The sequence below is a fragment of the Nestor notabilis genome, unplaced genomic scaffold (genome assembly GCF_000696875.1).
Source record: "Nestor notabilis isolate BGI_N333 unplaced genomic scaffold, ASM69687v1 scaffold19507, whole genome shotgun sequence".
Classification (NCBI taxonomy): Eukaryota; Metazoa; Chordata; class Aves; order Psittaciformes; family Psittacidae; genus Nestor; species Nestor notabilis.
The window spans coordinates 33,920-47,509 of NW_009935354.1; the positions used below are offsets into that span (position 1 = coordinate 33,920).

Below are 13,590 nucleotides of genomic sequence, written 5' to 3' on the forward strand. Positions count from 1 at the left end.
AGCTTCAGCCTGCTTACATTGCGTTTAATTTTCCTATTTTAATGATGAGGGAGGATGTAGAGCTTGGTGTCTATTTTTGGTTGATCATAGCAGCTGCATTCCATGACCTTGGCATCACTCATTTATTTGAAAAGAAAACCCTACAGTGTGCTGCATAGAATAACCATGGGTTACTTAAGGGTTTTTTCTCTTTTGAACACTGGCCAAGTTTCACTTCAATCTGAACCCATGGTGCCCTGTTTTAATAATATAGCTCTTCTCCATTAAAGCTAGAATGGCTTAGGTTTTAAAACATGAAAAAAAAATGATATATTATAGAAATATTATAGAATATATTGTAGAAAAAGCAAAGTGTTGCTATCACTTTACTTTGGGTTTTGATTTTTGTTGTGGTTTTTTCCATGTGTACATTTTTGGTGGAAAGCTGTGAAACGGGTTTTTTTGACAAATTATTGTACTTTTAACAAATTATAACTTTTTTGTTATTATTATGACAAATCATTAAAAAATACTACCTCATTTATGGTTTACCTGACAGCTGAGAACTCATTACTTTGAGGTCTTTGGTGCTAAGGCACTACATCACCACACGTAAGCACGCTGCTCAGATTGTGTGGCAATAAAAGCATATGAAAAAGCTGCCTTGGTCACCTTTTGGGAAATTCTGTCTACAGGTTACATATGAGGAGATGCTGAGGTAGTGGAATTACAAGATAGTTGGTAGCAGTTGTATGTAAGAGACACTTGAAGGCTGAGTTACAAGCAGGCTTCCCATTGTTTTATCCCAGAGCATGATTTTACAGATGTACTTGCAAGACACATGCTTTTACAGTGTACATAAGCAACACAGGGTAATTTAAACATCTGATACAGGAAAGCTTACAACTCTTTCTCAAATGGTTTGGCATTCTTTGTTTCACAGACTTTTCCATCTCAGTATCCTCTTTCATGAGCTTTCTATTAGTTTCCTGGTAATTTGAATCAAGCTGGTTTTACTGTATGGTCTCCTGTTGTTTGCAATAATATTAGTAGCTCATCGTCAGATCGTTGTCTGTCTCGGGGGGCAGAAGTGTCTATGAAGCACAGCTGTTGAAGGAAGTGCCCAAAGAAAGCATTATGCAGCAGCCCAAAAAGCCCAAGATTTTCTGGCAAGAGTTACAGAAAAAGCTACTGCAAAACAAAGACCTCTTAAATGTGTACAGAGCCTAATATTTCTGCTTTGTGAAAAGAAACAAAAACATCATTTGCGAGGCAGAACATGTGGAAATAATAATACTGTGATGTCAGTGAAGTGGAAAAACTGTTACATATTCAGAGAAAACCAGGAAATCCTGGGTGGCATCTATTTCCTTTTCAAATAAAATACATCCAAATGCTCTTTGGGCATCTCATTTTCTGAGGATGGACATTCTTCAGTATTGATAAGGCAGAGAATGATTTTGATAAAGGATTTCTCATTTGATCACTTTAAGCTCTTGTTTAAAAGTGTAGGAATGAAATTTAGCTTCAAATATGACGGGGAACATTTTTAACAGCTCTGTGTGGCTGTGTGTGATGATTAAACAACTTCTGGGTTGCTGCCTTGTGCGGTATTTCCTGCATCATCTGTTCTATGCATACGTGTAAGGGGCTATTTGTATACATGTGGGGTTCTGTTTACTAGTGAATCAAAGGGGAGAGTGATTTCATTAAAGATCAGGGAAGAACTTCATGCATTTTGGGCGTGTATCTGGTCATATCTAGTTTAATGCTAACTTATTTGGCTAGTTGCAATGCTTAATGGTATGTCTGTACCAGATAAATTATTTTTGCTGATTGCATGTGTGACTCTGGGTCAAGAAAATGAGGTCAATAAGGGAAAGCTTCATTTTCAGTAGAAGGATTTAGTGGAGATTACTGATGAGCATCACTGCTCGTAAGGGGGCGTGTAAACATACATGTAAGAGAACACGTGCACTGTCTTATCCCCCCTCCAAGAACGAAGGAAATTCTCCTTTCTTTCTTAGTGGGTATTAAATTGGAGCAAGTGTAACTGTTTTCCTTTTTCCCTTATCTTTACTAATTCAATCAAGCAGCGTGTTCTCAAGCTTGCTCATTCTTCAAGGACATCTAGAGGCGAAAGACTTCCCAAATTACTTTTGATTAAAGTGTTTTGTGATGTGCTTTTGTATTCCTCCTGTCTTAATGTAAAGCAAAATAACAATATGCAAGTGCAGGGAGGGGAGGAAGACGAGGAATTTGAGGCCCAACACCTTGGTGTCCCAGAAGGACACCTCTGCTAACAGCAAGAAGTGATCTGAGCTTTGTACATAAAAATGGGCTTGTTTCTTGGCTCAAGCATGTGGCCAAATCGCACTCCTTTGCAAACTGTAGTCCCCTGTGGGTTTGATTTGTCTGCCTGGATTGAAAGTGTCATTTCTTTAGATTATTTAATCGTATTTCTGTTCTTGTCACGCATTTGTTTTGCACTTTGGTTATTACTCTGTTACTGGTCTTACATAACGAAACACTTAAAAAAGCTCTGAATGAAAATGCCGGATTCCTGTTTGTAGACAAGACCTTAGTTGTGCAGAATGTTTGTAGTCAAATATTCTGTACCTAATCTGAAAGTAAATTGACCATATATGCTTGAAGAGCTTCTCCTTTTGAGTAGCTTAAGAGGAACTGTAATAATAAGTGCTGTGGTCTCGCTGATGCACTGTAATTTGGATCATATATTCTGCAGTGAATGGGTTTTATACAGTGTGCGCTTCATCTCGGCTAAATGTGGTCGGCATCATTAACCTTACAACTATGGAGGAACTTAAATACACAGATACAAAAGTAAAATCCTCCTAGGCATGTGCAGAAAAATAAAAATAAAGGAAGATATTTGGTATTAAGCTGTAAGGATTTATTTTTTTTCCCCTTAAGAAATTTTTCTTGGCTTCATTGCAAATTGAATTCCATATGTCGAGTTCCTCTGAGCCACTTCTTAAGAGAGAAGAAAGCAGAAAGTACTGAAATCCTGCCACAAGAGGGCCTTTCTTACAGCCTTTGAAAAAATGCTTCTGGGAAAGGATGTGAGCAATCTTTGAACTATCAGTGAGGATCAGATGTGGCTTGAATGCATTTCTTTGTGATACTCTGAAAGAAGTTTCCAGTGCGTTGACTTAGTTTTTGCCTGCCCCATTAGTCATATTTTATAATCATTATCTGTATGCAGTGGAAGTGCTGCTTGGCATTCGAAACTGGCATGAAAGCATTACTGCTGCAGGGATAGATGGGTAGATACCCAAAATATTGTCAAAATACAGAAAACTTACACAACTGTGTTTTGGTTTTTCTGCAGTTGCCTTGTAGAAGGAGATGCTAAAGAAGAAATCTTGCAGCCTCCAGAGCCTCAGCCAGTACCACCAATCTTAACACCGTCTCCCCCATCAGCTTATCCAACAGTCACTACTGTGTGGCAGGACAATGACAGATACCATCCAAAGCCAGTTTTGCACATGGTTTCGTCGGAGCACTCAACAGACCTCAATGAGAATTATAATAAGTCAATAGAACATTCAGGGAAGAACGAACCCAGTGACCGTGCAGAGAAAAGGCTGGAGCGCAACCTAAGTTTTGAGATCAAGAAGGTACCTCTTCAGGAAGGGCCACGAAGCTTTGATGGGAACTCCCTATTGAACAGGGGTCATGCAATTAAGATGAAGCCTGTGTCATCCTGTGTAATTGATAAGAGCTTTAAGCCACAAGAACAGATTTCAGGGGATTCATTTGTAGATGCTTCTCAAAACTCATGTCTGGAATGCAGCGTGCCACAGTCTAACACAGCCTTAATACCTTCACCAGACAGCCTGCAGAGCCAGCAGGTTTCTGATACTCCACCAAGACCAGATCGTCTGCCTCTGACAGAAAAGGGACATGCCACATGGTCACTGCATGGGCCTGAAAATGCACTGCGTACGCCGGTGTCTGAAGACACGTCTTCAGACTGCTTATGTCATGGTGTCAAAACTCTCTCTCTGGTGTCAAACACCACAGTTGAACATCCTTCTAGTGGTAGTCTTGACCATCCTGCTATTTCTGTTCGAGCACCCCTCTGTTTTACTAATCCTCTTCATTCAGATGATTCTGACACAGATGAGATGAACTTTGATAGAGCCATGAGCAAAAGCGCATCTAACGTTTCAACCGCAAGTGCCACAGTTTCTGCTGCCACTAATACTGAAAACATTTGTGCCAGAAAAGTATTGCCAATGTCTATTGCTAGGCAAGACTTAACAGCTGTAACGTGTTCTGAAGACGGCAAAGGTAGGTTCTACTGTGGTCAGAAGTGCCACTCTTTGCAACTGTGGAGTTGGACAATGTAAATTGCTTTACAATGCAGTTTTCTGAATGTAAATTTAGGCAGTGCAGTGTGGCAGCTTCCGAAAGGGTGCAGCTCCTTTCCTCCCAGTTTTCGCATGTAAGGTTTGCATGTCAGCTGTGTCTGTTACAAGCTACTACAGACCTTGATAAGCGGCTTCAAAAGCTTTATTGTGAGATGTGGATGCATTCGCAGTTGCAGGTTTCTGTGTTGCTGGTTGGTGCATTTTTATTCTCCATCTCTGAGTTCATGGAAGTGTCTATAATAATGGCAGTTCTGGATAGTTGAAGTATTTTAAACAGGTTTGTCCAAACACACATCAAAGTCATGATTACTGATTGATATGCTGGCCATAAAAACGTCACCTCCTTCACTGTATCAGTCTTTGAAGTTGCTCAGGACTTGGCTCCTGCATGTTAATGGCATTATAAATATTTAGCCCTGCTTTCCTCTTCTTCTGTACGTGGAGGGGAGATGAATATTGCAGTTCATCTAAACCGCCGAGTTCTGCTTTAGTAGTGCCTTGAAAATTATTTGGTCACTTTTAACCCTTTCCTGCTTTGGGGAGTTTTTCGAGCAAGGCAAGTTCACAAGCCTGTTGCTGCAAAAAGTTACAACAACATTTATTGGAGGCAAAAGGGTCCTAAAACGTGCAGATTCAGATTTCAGTCAGGCTGGCACACTTAGATCAGATGGAGGACACAGCCAGGGAGAACAAGTTAGGCCTGTGAAAAGTCCAGTGAGGCTGTGGAACAGAAAGAACAGGAGCTGCTGTGTTTACAACAGGCTCTTGTGCTGGGAGCTCCTACAGTGACAGCCTTGCTTCAGGAGTCTGTGCAGGCTGCGTGACTGCCTGAGGTGAAATCGGGCTGTGTGTGATGCAAGATGCAGAACCAGCTGGAGTGAATACGTTTGCTTTGTGAACTCAGTTTTCCCCAGAAGTCATATAATCAGAAACGTGAATTATTTTGCAGCTTTGAAACCAATCTGTTTCTATAGGTTTTGTGCAGCTGTGTAGACACACAAAGCAATCCTTGCATGTTTGTGCATGTTTTTAACCCTTGACACTTCAAGAAAGCTCTGCGTAGCAGACAAACCCTTTATGTCATAGTTACTTCAATGTTGATACCAAATGGTCCTCCTCGGATGTGTTTTTGGTAGGTTTCTGTGCTGTAGTATTTCTCCAGCGCTGCTTTTAGCCAGTTATTTTTCCTTCCTACCCAAGGCAATCATTGTTTGTCACTGTTTGAAAACCTCTCTACACATCTCTGTGCAGATGCTGTAAGAACGTGCAAACAAAATGATATGTCACACACATGATAAAGAACAGGAGAAATGTCACTCAAGAACTTGTTTTGTGTAACTGCATATCAGAAACATCCTGAAATAACAGTACAGCCTGTGTGCTGCTGTTATGTTGCTGATTTCACAGGAATGGCTCAAAATCTTAATATTTCTCTAATTTATCTCTTGTTATCAAGGGTGTCTCTGCTCCCTTTTGGACACTAGTATACCGTTCCCGTTTTATAGACAGGCTGCAGGTCTTGTAATCCATCTTGGACTCAAGAATAAAGGATTAGATTGCTTTGCACCAGTGACCCTAAACCATGTTTTAGAGTGGCTTTTTCATTTTCATGCTTGTTCAGTACTCTCCCGTCTGAAGCTGGGGATGTGGATGTAATCATCAATGAAGTTGCTTAACCATAACTGGTGGTGTGCATGATCTTACCACGTAATTAAATCCTTTTTTGAAGTCAAATTAACTGAAAAGTAATTGTACCCTGAGGTTAAAAAAAATGAAATAGAACAAACCAGCAACAACAAAACTGCAACAACAAAACCGCAACAACATAGAACTGAAACGCCCTTTCAGTTGGTGCATACTCCACAGTGACTCTGTGGATTTCACAGAGGCTGTTTCAATAAAAGGTTTTCTTACGCTGTGTGGTGAACTTGAGATGGAGCAGGTCTTGGAGAAGTCACTTTGAACACAAGGACTTCTAAAATGTGATGGAGTTGCTGTCTCTGCTGGTGGTGTGTTGGCAGGGCAAGCTCATGGCTTCGTTAGCTGAAACATCTTCCATCTTGTTACGAACCCTGTGTAGAATGCAGTTCTGGGGTGAGATTTCTTATAGCAGCACCTACTTTGAAGTGTTTTAAACCTTTAATTTCTACTCCAAGTTCCTTAGCAGGCCGGAGTGGGGATTTTGCTGCCAGAACATGTTGTGTTAGAACAGTCCTGAGAGGAGAGAGGGAACAGACTGGGGACAGGCTGTGCTACTGGCACCAACATTAGCCATCACCTCTGGCTCCTCATTACTTTCTGGCTAATAAACATCTCACTACACTGTTTTATCTAGCTTGTAGTATGGGAACCAGCCTAAGATGGACTTGGGAGCAAGAGTGAGACTTGGGGCTTTAGAGAAGTGCTTGTGTGGAGCTTCCGTAGTGCTTCCTGTCATACAATGCAGTCCTGTAAAGCAACATTGCTGATGTCCTTCCCCCATGCAAACTTGCTCTGCTGCATTCGCTTTGGAAGGAAGTATGGTTAGAGCCACTTGAGAAAAAGTACAAATCACTGCTCATCAGCACTAAGTTACTGTCTTCAGCACAGCTGAAGAGCTCATACATATTTTCAACATACTTACCATGGTTTGGGAGCTTCATCAGTGCTGGTAGGCACCAACTGTGTAGTTACCAGTATCTGCAGAAGAGTTCAAGAAGCCAGTGTGTTGTAATGAACTTAACTCAGTGGCAGTGGCTGCAAATTGACCTGTAATGAACTGCAATTAAATTACAGTAACTACTGTGGTTACAGTTCTTGGCAAGTAACTTATTCGAGAAGCAAATGGTACTGCTGCAGTGCAGAGTTAATTCTGCTTGTCTTCTGTTTCTGAAAGACTGAAGCAAAAGTATTCATTGTAGCTGAGGGGTTTGGGTTTTTCCCTCCATATTATTTAGACTGAAAATGTATTTTACTTTTATTTCTGCCCTAAAACACAAACTGATCCTACCCCCTTAATGTGAAGATAATGGTAGTGTGAAAATAATGGTAGCATGAAGTTGCTCCCAAGGTGTTAGTATAGCAAACCAAAATGTTTTGTCAAATTTAAAGCAAATTTTCCTTTTGCTTTAAGATTAAGGCCAAGTTTAGGATGATCTCATGTATCAAAAGATCAGCTTCTAAAAATCTATGAGGAAAATTTCAGTGTGTGTTTTAACTTACCTAAATGTCATGTTTGATTTAGATGCTGATGCTAGTGAAGATTCCTCTCCCCCGCTCCCAGAAAGAACTCCAGAATCATTTGTATTAGCAAGTGAACAGAGTGAGTCCTTAATGTTTTGTGGTAATTGGAGATAAAGTGTGAAATGCATTTCACTATTGTATTTGAATGTTCCTGCTTCTTGGTTTATCTTGTGGTGGAGCAAATTGTAAACTGGAATGAAATCCAGCATGTGAAATGGCTTATTTTGAGGTTTAACTTTCACAAGGCCTTGAAGACAGTCAGATCATTTCTCCCTTTCTGACTAAGCTGTTATATGATATTTAAGTGTGTTGGAGACTTCAATATTGATTTTAGTGGAGCTGTTTTTCAGTCTGAAGGGTACGGAAATGAGCTACAGTTGGGAAATGCAGCACAATTAGGGGATTCCCCAGCTATCTGTTTCCTACCGCTCCCAGGTAGGGAATGGGAAAACACATGAACAGTGCTTATCTGATTCTCCTTACTTGGCAAAGGAAAGATGACATTTCATACTGCACTGCACCTAGGGAGCAAGCCCAGTTTGCTTAAGTTAACATAGTTTACTCTTTGCCTCAATCATCTGAAAGAGAGAACTGCCAGAACTGATGTGCTCGTATCTTCATATTTAATTCATGAAACTACTAATGGCAGAAAAAGATTAATTGAAATGAAGTGATAAATAAGGTTGATGTTTGGTATCTTCCAAGAAGCTTATGTGTGATGCAGTTGTTTACTGAGGCTTTCGTTTAGTGTCACCTTCTGAAGCTTTCAAAAATTTTTGACCAAAGCACTTAATACAGTTATTTTCAGCATAAAACCACTGAAGTTTTGTAAACATGCCCCTTGAGCATCGTAAGCGTAGGTAGTTCAGAGCTGGGGTGATCCTTTCTGTGGATATTACGGACTTGCTGCTTTTCTGTGAGAACACAAGAAACAGCTTTTTTTTCCTTGGGGGGTTGGGCGGAATCCCTTTGGGACTGGAATCACTAAAACCACTTCAATTTTGATTGTGTTTTTGCATGATGACAGAAAAGGACAGGCATGGTTTGGAAAATGTCCTGACTTGGGTGTTTTCTTTACTTAGTGCGTCTTTAGTAGGTCAGATCTACTATTACTGCACAGCTGATGTAACAAAAGTTTAAAAACATCCTTGAAAAAGAAGCTAATTCTGTTGGTTAGGAACCCCCAGAGGAAGGAAACGAACATCCACAATGCAAACGCTGCAGTCCTGTGCTTCGAATTACGTGTGGAGTTTTCCCTCGCCTTGAGCGCTTTGTGTAAAGAGAGAGTCATGTTTTTACAAGCATTTCATTTGAAAAAGTTTCTAGTGCTGTGTTCTAATGCCTCATCGTGGAGAGAACTCGGGCATGTTGAGTTTGATTTCATTTTTCCTAGGCACACCATTGCCGAGGCCGGTTCTGATCGCACAGTCTGAGTGGAGCATATTGCATGATCAGCATCTCCCTGAGCAGACAGCCCCTACAGTAAGTACAGGAGACAAGTCTGTACTAATCAGTCATTTCTCGTTTGGTTGGGAGTTACAACAAGAAGGAAACCACATAATTGTGAAAAGTTAGAGCTGTTGGTTATCTACAAGTGGCCAGTTTTCCCTCTGCCCGAGCTGCTGAACTGATGTGTTAAGAGCATGTCTTCTTTCCAAAAAAAACTATCCGGTGTTCCAAGTTCAGCAAAACTTTTAAAAGTCATCCTTAATATACCTTGAATTATAGCTTTAAGAGTGTAACTATGCTGCTTTTATGGAGCTTGCTGTCTGCCCTTAATTCATCATAGGATAATTCAAGCTGGAGGAGAATTGCAGCCTCGAGTCTAACCCGCAGCATGGAGCAGGGACTCAGACCAGGCTGCTCAGGGCTTTATCCACTGGGTCTCGAAAACCTCCAGAGATGGAGACTTCATATCCTCTATGGGCAACCTCTGTCACTGCCTGCTGAAGTTTTTCCTTATATCCGTATCTATTTTATATAAACTGCTTTCTGCCCACCCGATTTCCCTTTTCACATCAGTCTATTAATTACTCAAAGTCATCCAGCATAAACAGCTGGTAAAACTTAAAAGCGTATAAATCCTCTTTACATTCATGCCTGGTTTTTTCATGTGCCTCCAATATACTTTACAGTCACCTTTACACACCACTTAAAAATGTGACAAAAAGATAGATGTGAGTTCTCAGGGACTATAAATTTAGCATGAGAACCAACCTACCTCATCTTGCAAATCATTTGTAATGTGACAATTCTAACTTTTTACTCAGGTTCTGATAGTAAAATCTACTATAGCATTTTTTGACAGTTACAGCAAGTCAGAAGGAACAAATAGACATATCCATGGGTATTGGATATTTTCGTCCTCTTAAATTTCTGGTGTTCTTTCTGTATTTTGGAAGTATTTTATAGAATGATTTTAAATATTTCTCATTAACAGGGTTTGAAAACAACTTCACCGATACTACCCGGTAAGTGATGGGAAAGCTTTTGTTTGTTCGTTGGGGGTTTTTTGGGTTTGGGGTTTTCTTCCCCCCAAAAATACACTTTTCCTACTGAACAAAAATTAGCCTGAACTTGGCTTTTGCTCTGAAGATATCAAAGTACATTGTCAAAAACCTGGCACTCCGAAAAGGCCTTCTGTTTTTAAAGCTTCTGAGGCTTTCTGAGGAAGCAAGTTACAAGCCTGATAAGAAAATTAATGGTAAACTTTAGGTATGCGAAAATATTGAAGACCAAAATTACAGAATTTAAATGCATGCTTTGATAACAATCTTTTTTCCCACTACATGAGAACATTCCCATGTTACTGCAACAGAGATTGTAAAAGTTGCTGAATTGTCTTTAATTTCACAAAGACAGAAGTAAACCTCAGATAAGTTCATCAGTGATGTGTGTGTATTTATGTGTATGTTGCATATTTATCAAAGTCGTTGATCTCCAGAGGCTTCAGTAGGAAGTGTGGTCTATCACCTGATGTTTCACTTTGCAGCAACCTGCTTCAGCTGTAAGCTTACATCTGCCATGTGTCTTCTGCATATGCCTGGATGGGCTTGTACAGTCCATTTGGAGCTGCATGTTAAACACTTCTAAAATAAATAAGTTATTATGTCAAGATTATGCAAGTAATGCAAAACATAGCTACCTGTCATGTCTTCTTAAACATCTTTAGTTTAGAAAGAGCGTGAACAAATGCATTTATATCGGTGTATTAAATGGTACTGTGAGCTCTTGCTATAGATAGGTGCTACATGGGATTTTAAATATCCATATAAACTTCTAAGGAAGTAATAATCCATCTTTGGCAAACAGGACTGTGTCACTGGCATTGAATATCTGCTTCATAAACCATTTTGAAGTATGTTTTTTAACAAATCAGAAATTGGCTTTTAAGTCTTTATTCTTGTAAATAATACTGGATGCAAGTTCTGGACTGAGCTGTAGTTAAAAATAGCATTCACGCAGTGCTGACTCCGTGTTACAGTAAGGGGGGGTTGTGTGTTTTCCAGATTGTCCCGAAAGAAGCAACAAGACGCCAACTGACGTTTTACCTCAGATTTCTTTTTCTGGTTCCACTGATACAAGAGGTCAAATTTCAGAATGTCCTGCAGAAGTAACAGATATTGGTAATCACAGTTCATTCGAAACATAATCACTAGATGATTTAACCAGAAGATTTATTAACAGTGCTAGTTTGGATAGCTGCTACTACTGGTAGCTGCTACTACTGTCTCCCTCCAACTCGCTGTGGTGCAGAACCCAGCCAAGAAGCCTGCCTTGTCTCTTCAGCACTGCTGAAAGAGTTGTTCCCCGATTGAGCGATCCAGTCATTCTTCACTTGGTTGTTTAGAGTGTATGAAACACAGAATTAGTCAAATGGGATGTGATTTCTGTAGAGCACTGAAAACTGTCAGAAATAATACCTGAGAAAACTGCTTTGGTATGCAAGGATGGGGGCAAAAATCAGTACATGAGGACAAAGTCTGTAATACTGTATTTATTGGGAAGTACTGTCCAAGTGAGGTTTAAACAGTGAATTATATATACAAATTCTTCATGTTTGTCTCTCCAATTCCCATAGTGCTTTTAGAACTCCTAATACTACAAAGTCATTTTCTAGGTCTGAGAATAAACCTCCTCTGTAAGAGCTGGAGCATCTCTTACAGTAATCCCTCTGACTGCTGCCAGCATTTGTGAGACTGCATTGTCTGAGTGGACACAAGCATTAAATACATTTCTTTCTTTAGGTTTTGGTAACCGCTGTGGAAAGCCCAGAGGACCAAGAGAACCACCTTCAGAATGGACATGATCCAAGAACCAATGGACATACATACTATCAATAAATTATACTGGAAAACTCAAGTGCCACTGAGAACTAGAAAAAATAGTATTCCACTTTCCTGGGGGGCGACTAACACAGAGCAGTGTAGATCTAACTACCAAATGGTACACCCTTACAGTACATCCCATGCAAAACCTTAAACATTGTTCCCGACAGTGGATTCCAGTATTACAACTTAACTTTTTGCTGGGGCCATCTACCTGCCTTATTACACTTAGGAGAAAGTATTACATATGATTTATTTTGTAACTTCAAGTATTATTGCCTTAATGTCTTTTAACCCTGTTACACGCTGCTTGTAGACATATGTTAATATAGTAACACTTCGGACAGATTGTGTTTATGGACTACTTTTTGCTAACGTTTGATTACCATGTATGCATTATTTTGTATATGTACAGGGCAAGTAAGTATATAATTTGATAAAGTTGCAATCATAAACTATTAACAGAAGATGTAAGAAATCTCTGCATGATCTAAATTTTTTGTGTACCTTATTTGTAAATTATTTGCCCTGAAGTTTTAGAAAATAGTTTCTGGGGTTTTTTACCAAACTTGCTGGACACACACAGCCGGAATTGCAGGTTAGCAGAGATAAAGATTGTAATACATTTTGTAAATTGTAAGCAAAAGGTTATTTTTATATTATATACTGTTTAATTGTCAGACCGAATTTGTTCTGGTTTTCATCTAGTCATGGAGATTCAGTAAGTGCCTTGGAACAGTATTGAATTCTCTTAGCCTGTGTATGTTACTTCAGTGTTTTGAGTTCATCTGGAATTAGATTATCGAAAATATTTGTACGTTTCTAGTATATTTGACCTGCCAGTAAAAGAGAAACCATTCTACATAATCAACACTCTTTAGTTTTCATTTGAATGTTTCATCAGTTGCAATCTTTAGAAAAGTCATCTCTCTCAACTTTCTGTATAATAGGATTTTACAGTTTTAATACGGCGTGTTTCTAATTCGGGAAAGCCAGAACACACTGGTGAAAGGACTGTTTAAATACCACTGTCTTCTCCTACAAATGGTAAATACCATTTTTGTTGTTCAGCGACTGTGTATGTAAGAAAGCGACTTATATGAAGGTTCACATAGAGCCCTTGCAGCTACACTGTATCTTGGCAATGTATTATGTCAAGAGTTAATCCTTATAAGGATTCCTTACTTAAACTTTTCTGTAATACAATCTTTAAATTAAAGAAAGTCAAAATCTCACTATGGGTGTTTTTACTCTTAGGGGAAAAATAACCTGTGTTCAGAAGCAAAGTAAAACCAAGTGAAGGACGGCAGCCTGGCTTAGTTTATAGATCTTGTACTTGAACAAAATAGTGAGCGCTCAGGGCCTTATTTTAAGTAACTACTTTAAAAGTTCTGGCTGGCTGTAATGGCAGAGAAGGGAAGAAGAATGTTTAGGGGAAAGAAGTGTTTATTTTAAGTAGTGAAACTACCTATTAATCCGAACTTTAGCCATGGAAACATTGCGCCTAATTTACTGCTTGTACCTTTAGGGCCTCTCTGCTACAAGAGAACTAATGCCCAGATAGCAGCCCTATTACAACTCCCAGAAGGTACAGACCTTGCAGTTACTGTCTTTGACTGTGGATTAACCACCCTGCATTTGGTACACGTGACAGACTGCTTAGC

The 13,590-nt window shown here is 39.6% G+C and overlaps 1 protein-coding gene across 1 annotated transcript in view; it reads left to right on the plus strand.

Moving 5' to 3' along the window:
- PTPN12 (protein tyrosine phosphatase, non-receptor type 12) overlaps positions 1-13,161 on the plus strand; it is a 40,163-nt gene extending 27,002 nt beyond the window's left edge. The window contains exons 12-17 of the mRNA XM_010017811.1: positions 3,332-4,296; positions 7,600-7,677; positions 8,992-9,080; positions 10,039-10,069; positions 11,108-11,224; positions 11,846-13,161. Coding sequence (XP_010016113.1) covers positions 3,332-4,296; positions 7,600-7,677; positions 8,992-9,080; positions 10,039-10,069; positions 11,108-11,224; positions 11,846-11,907 — 1,342 coding nt within the window. The 3' untranslated portion in view covers positions 11,908-13,161. The remainder of the gene's footprint in view (positions 1-3,331; positions 4,297-7,599; positions 7,678-8,991; positions 9,081-10,038; positions 10,070-11,107; positions 11,225-11,845) is intronic.
- The last annotated feature ends 429 nt before the right edge of the window (positions 13,162-13,590 follow it).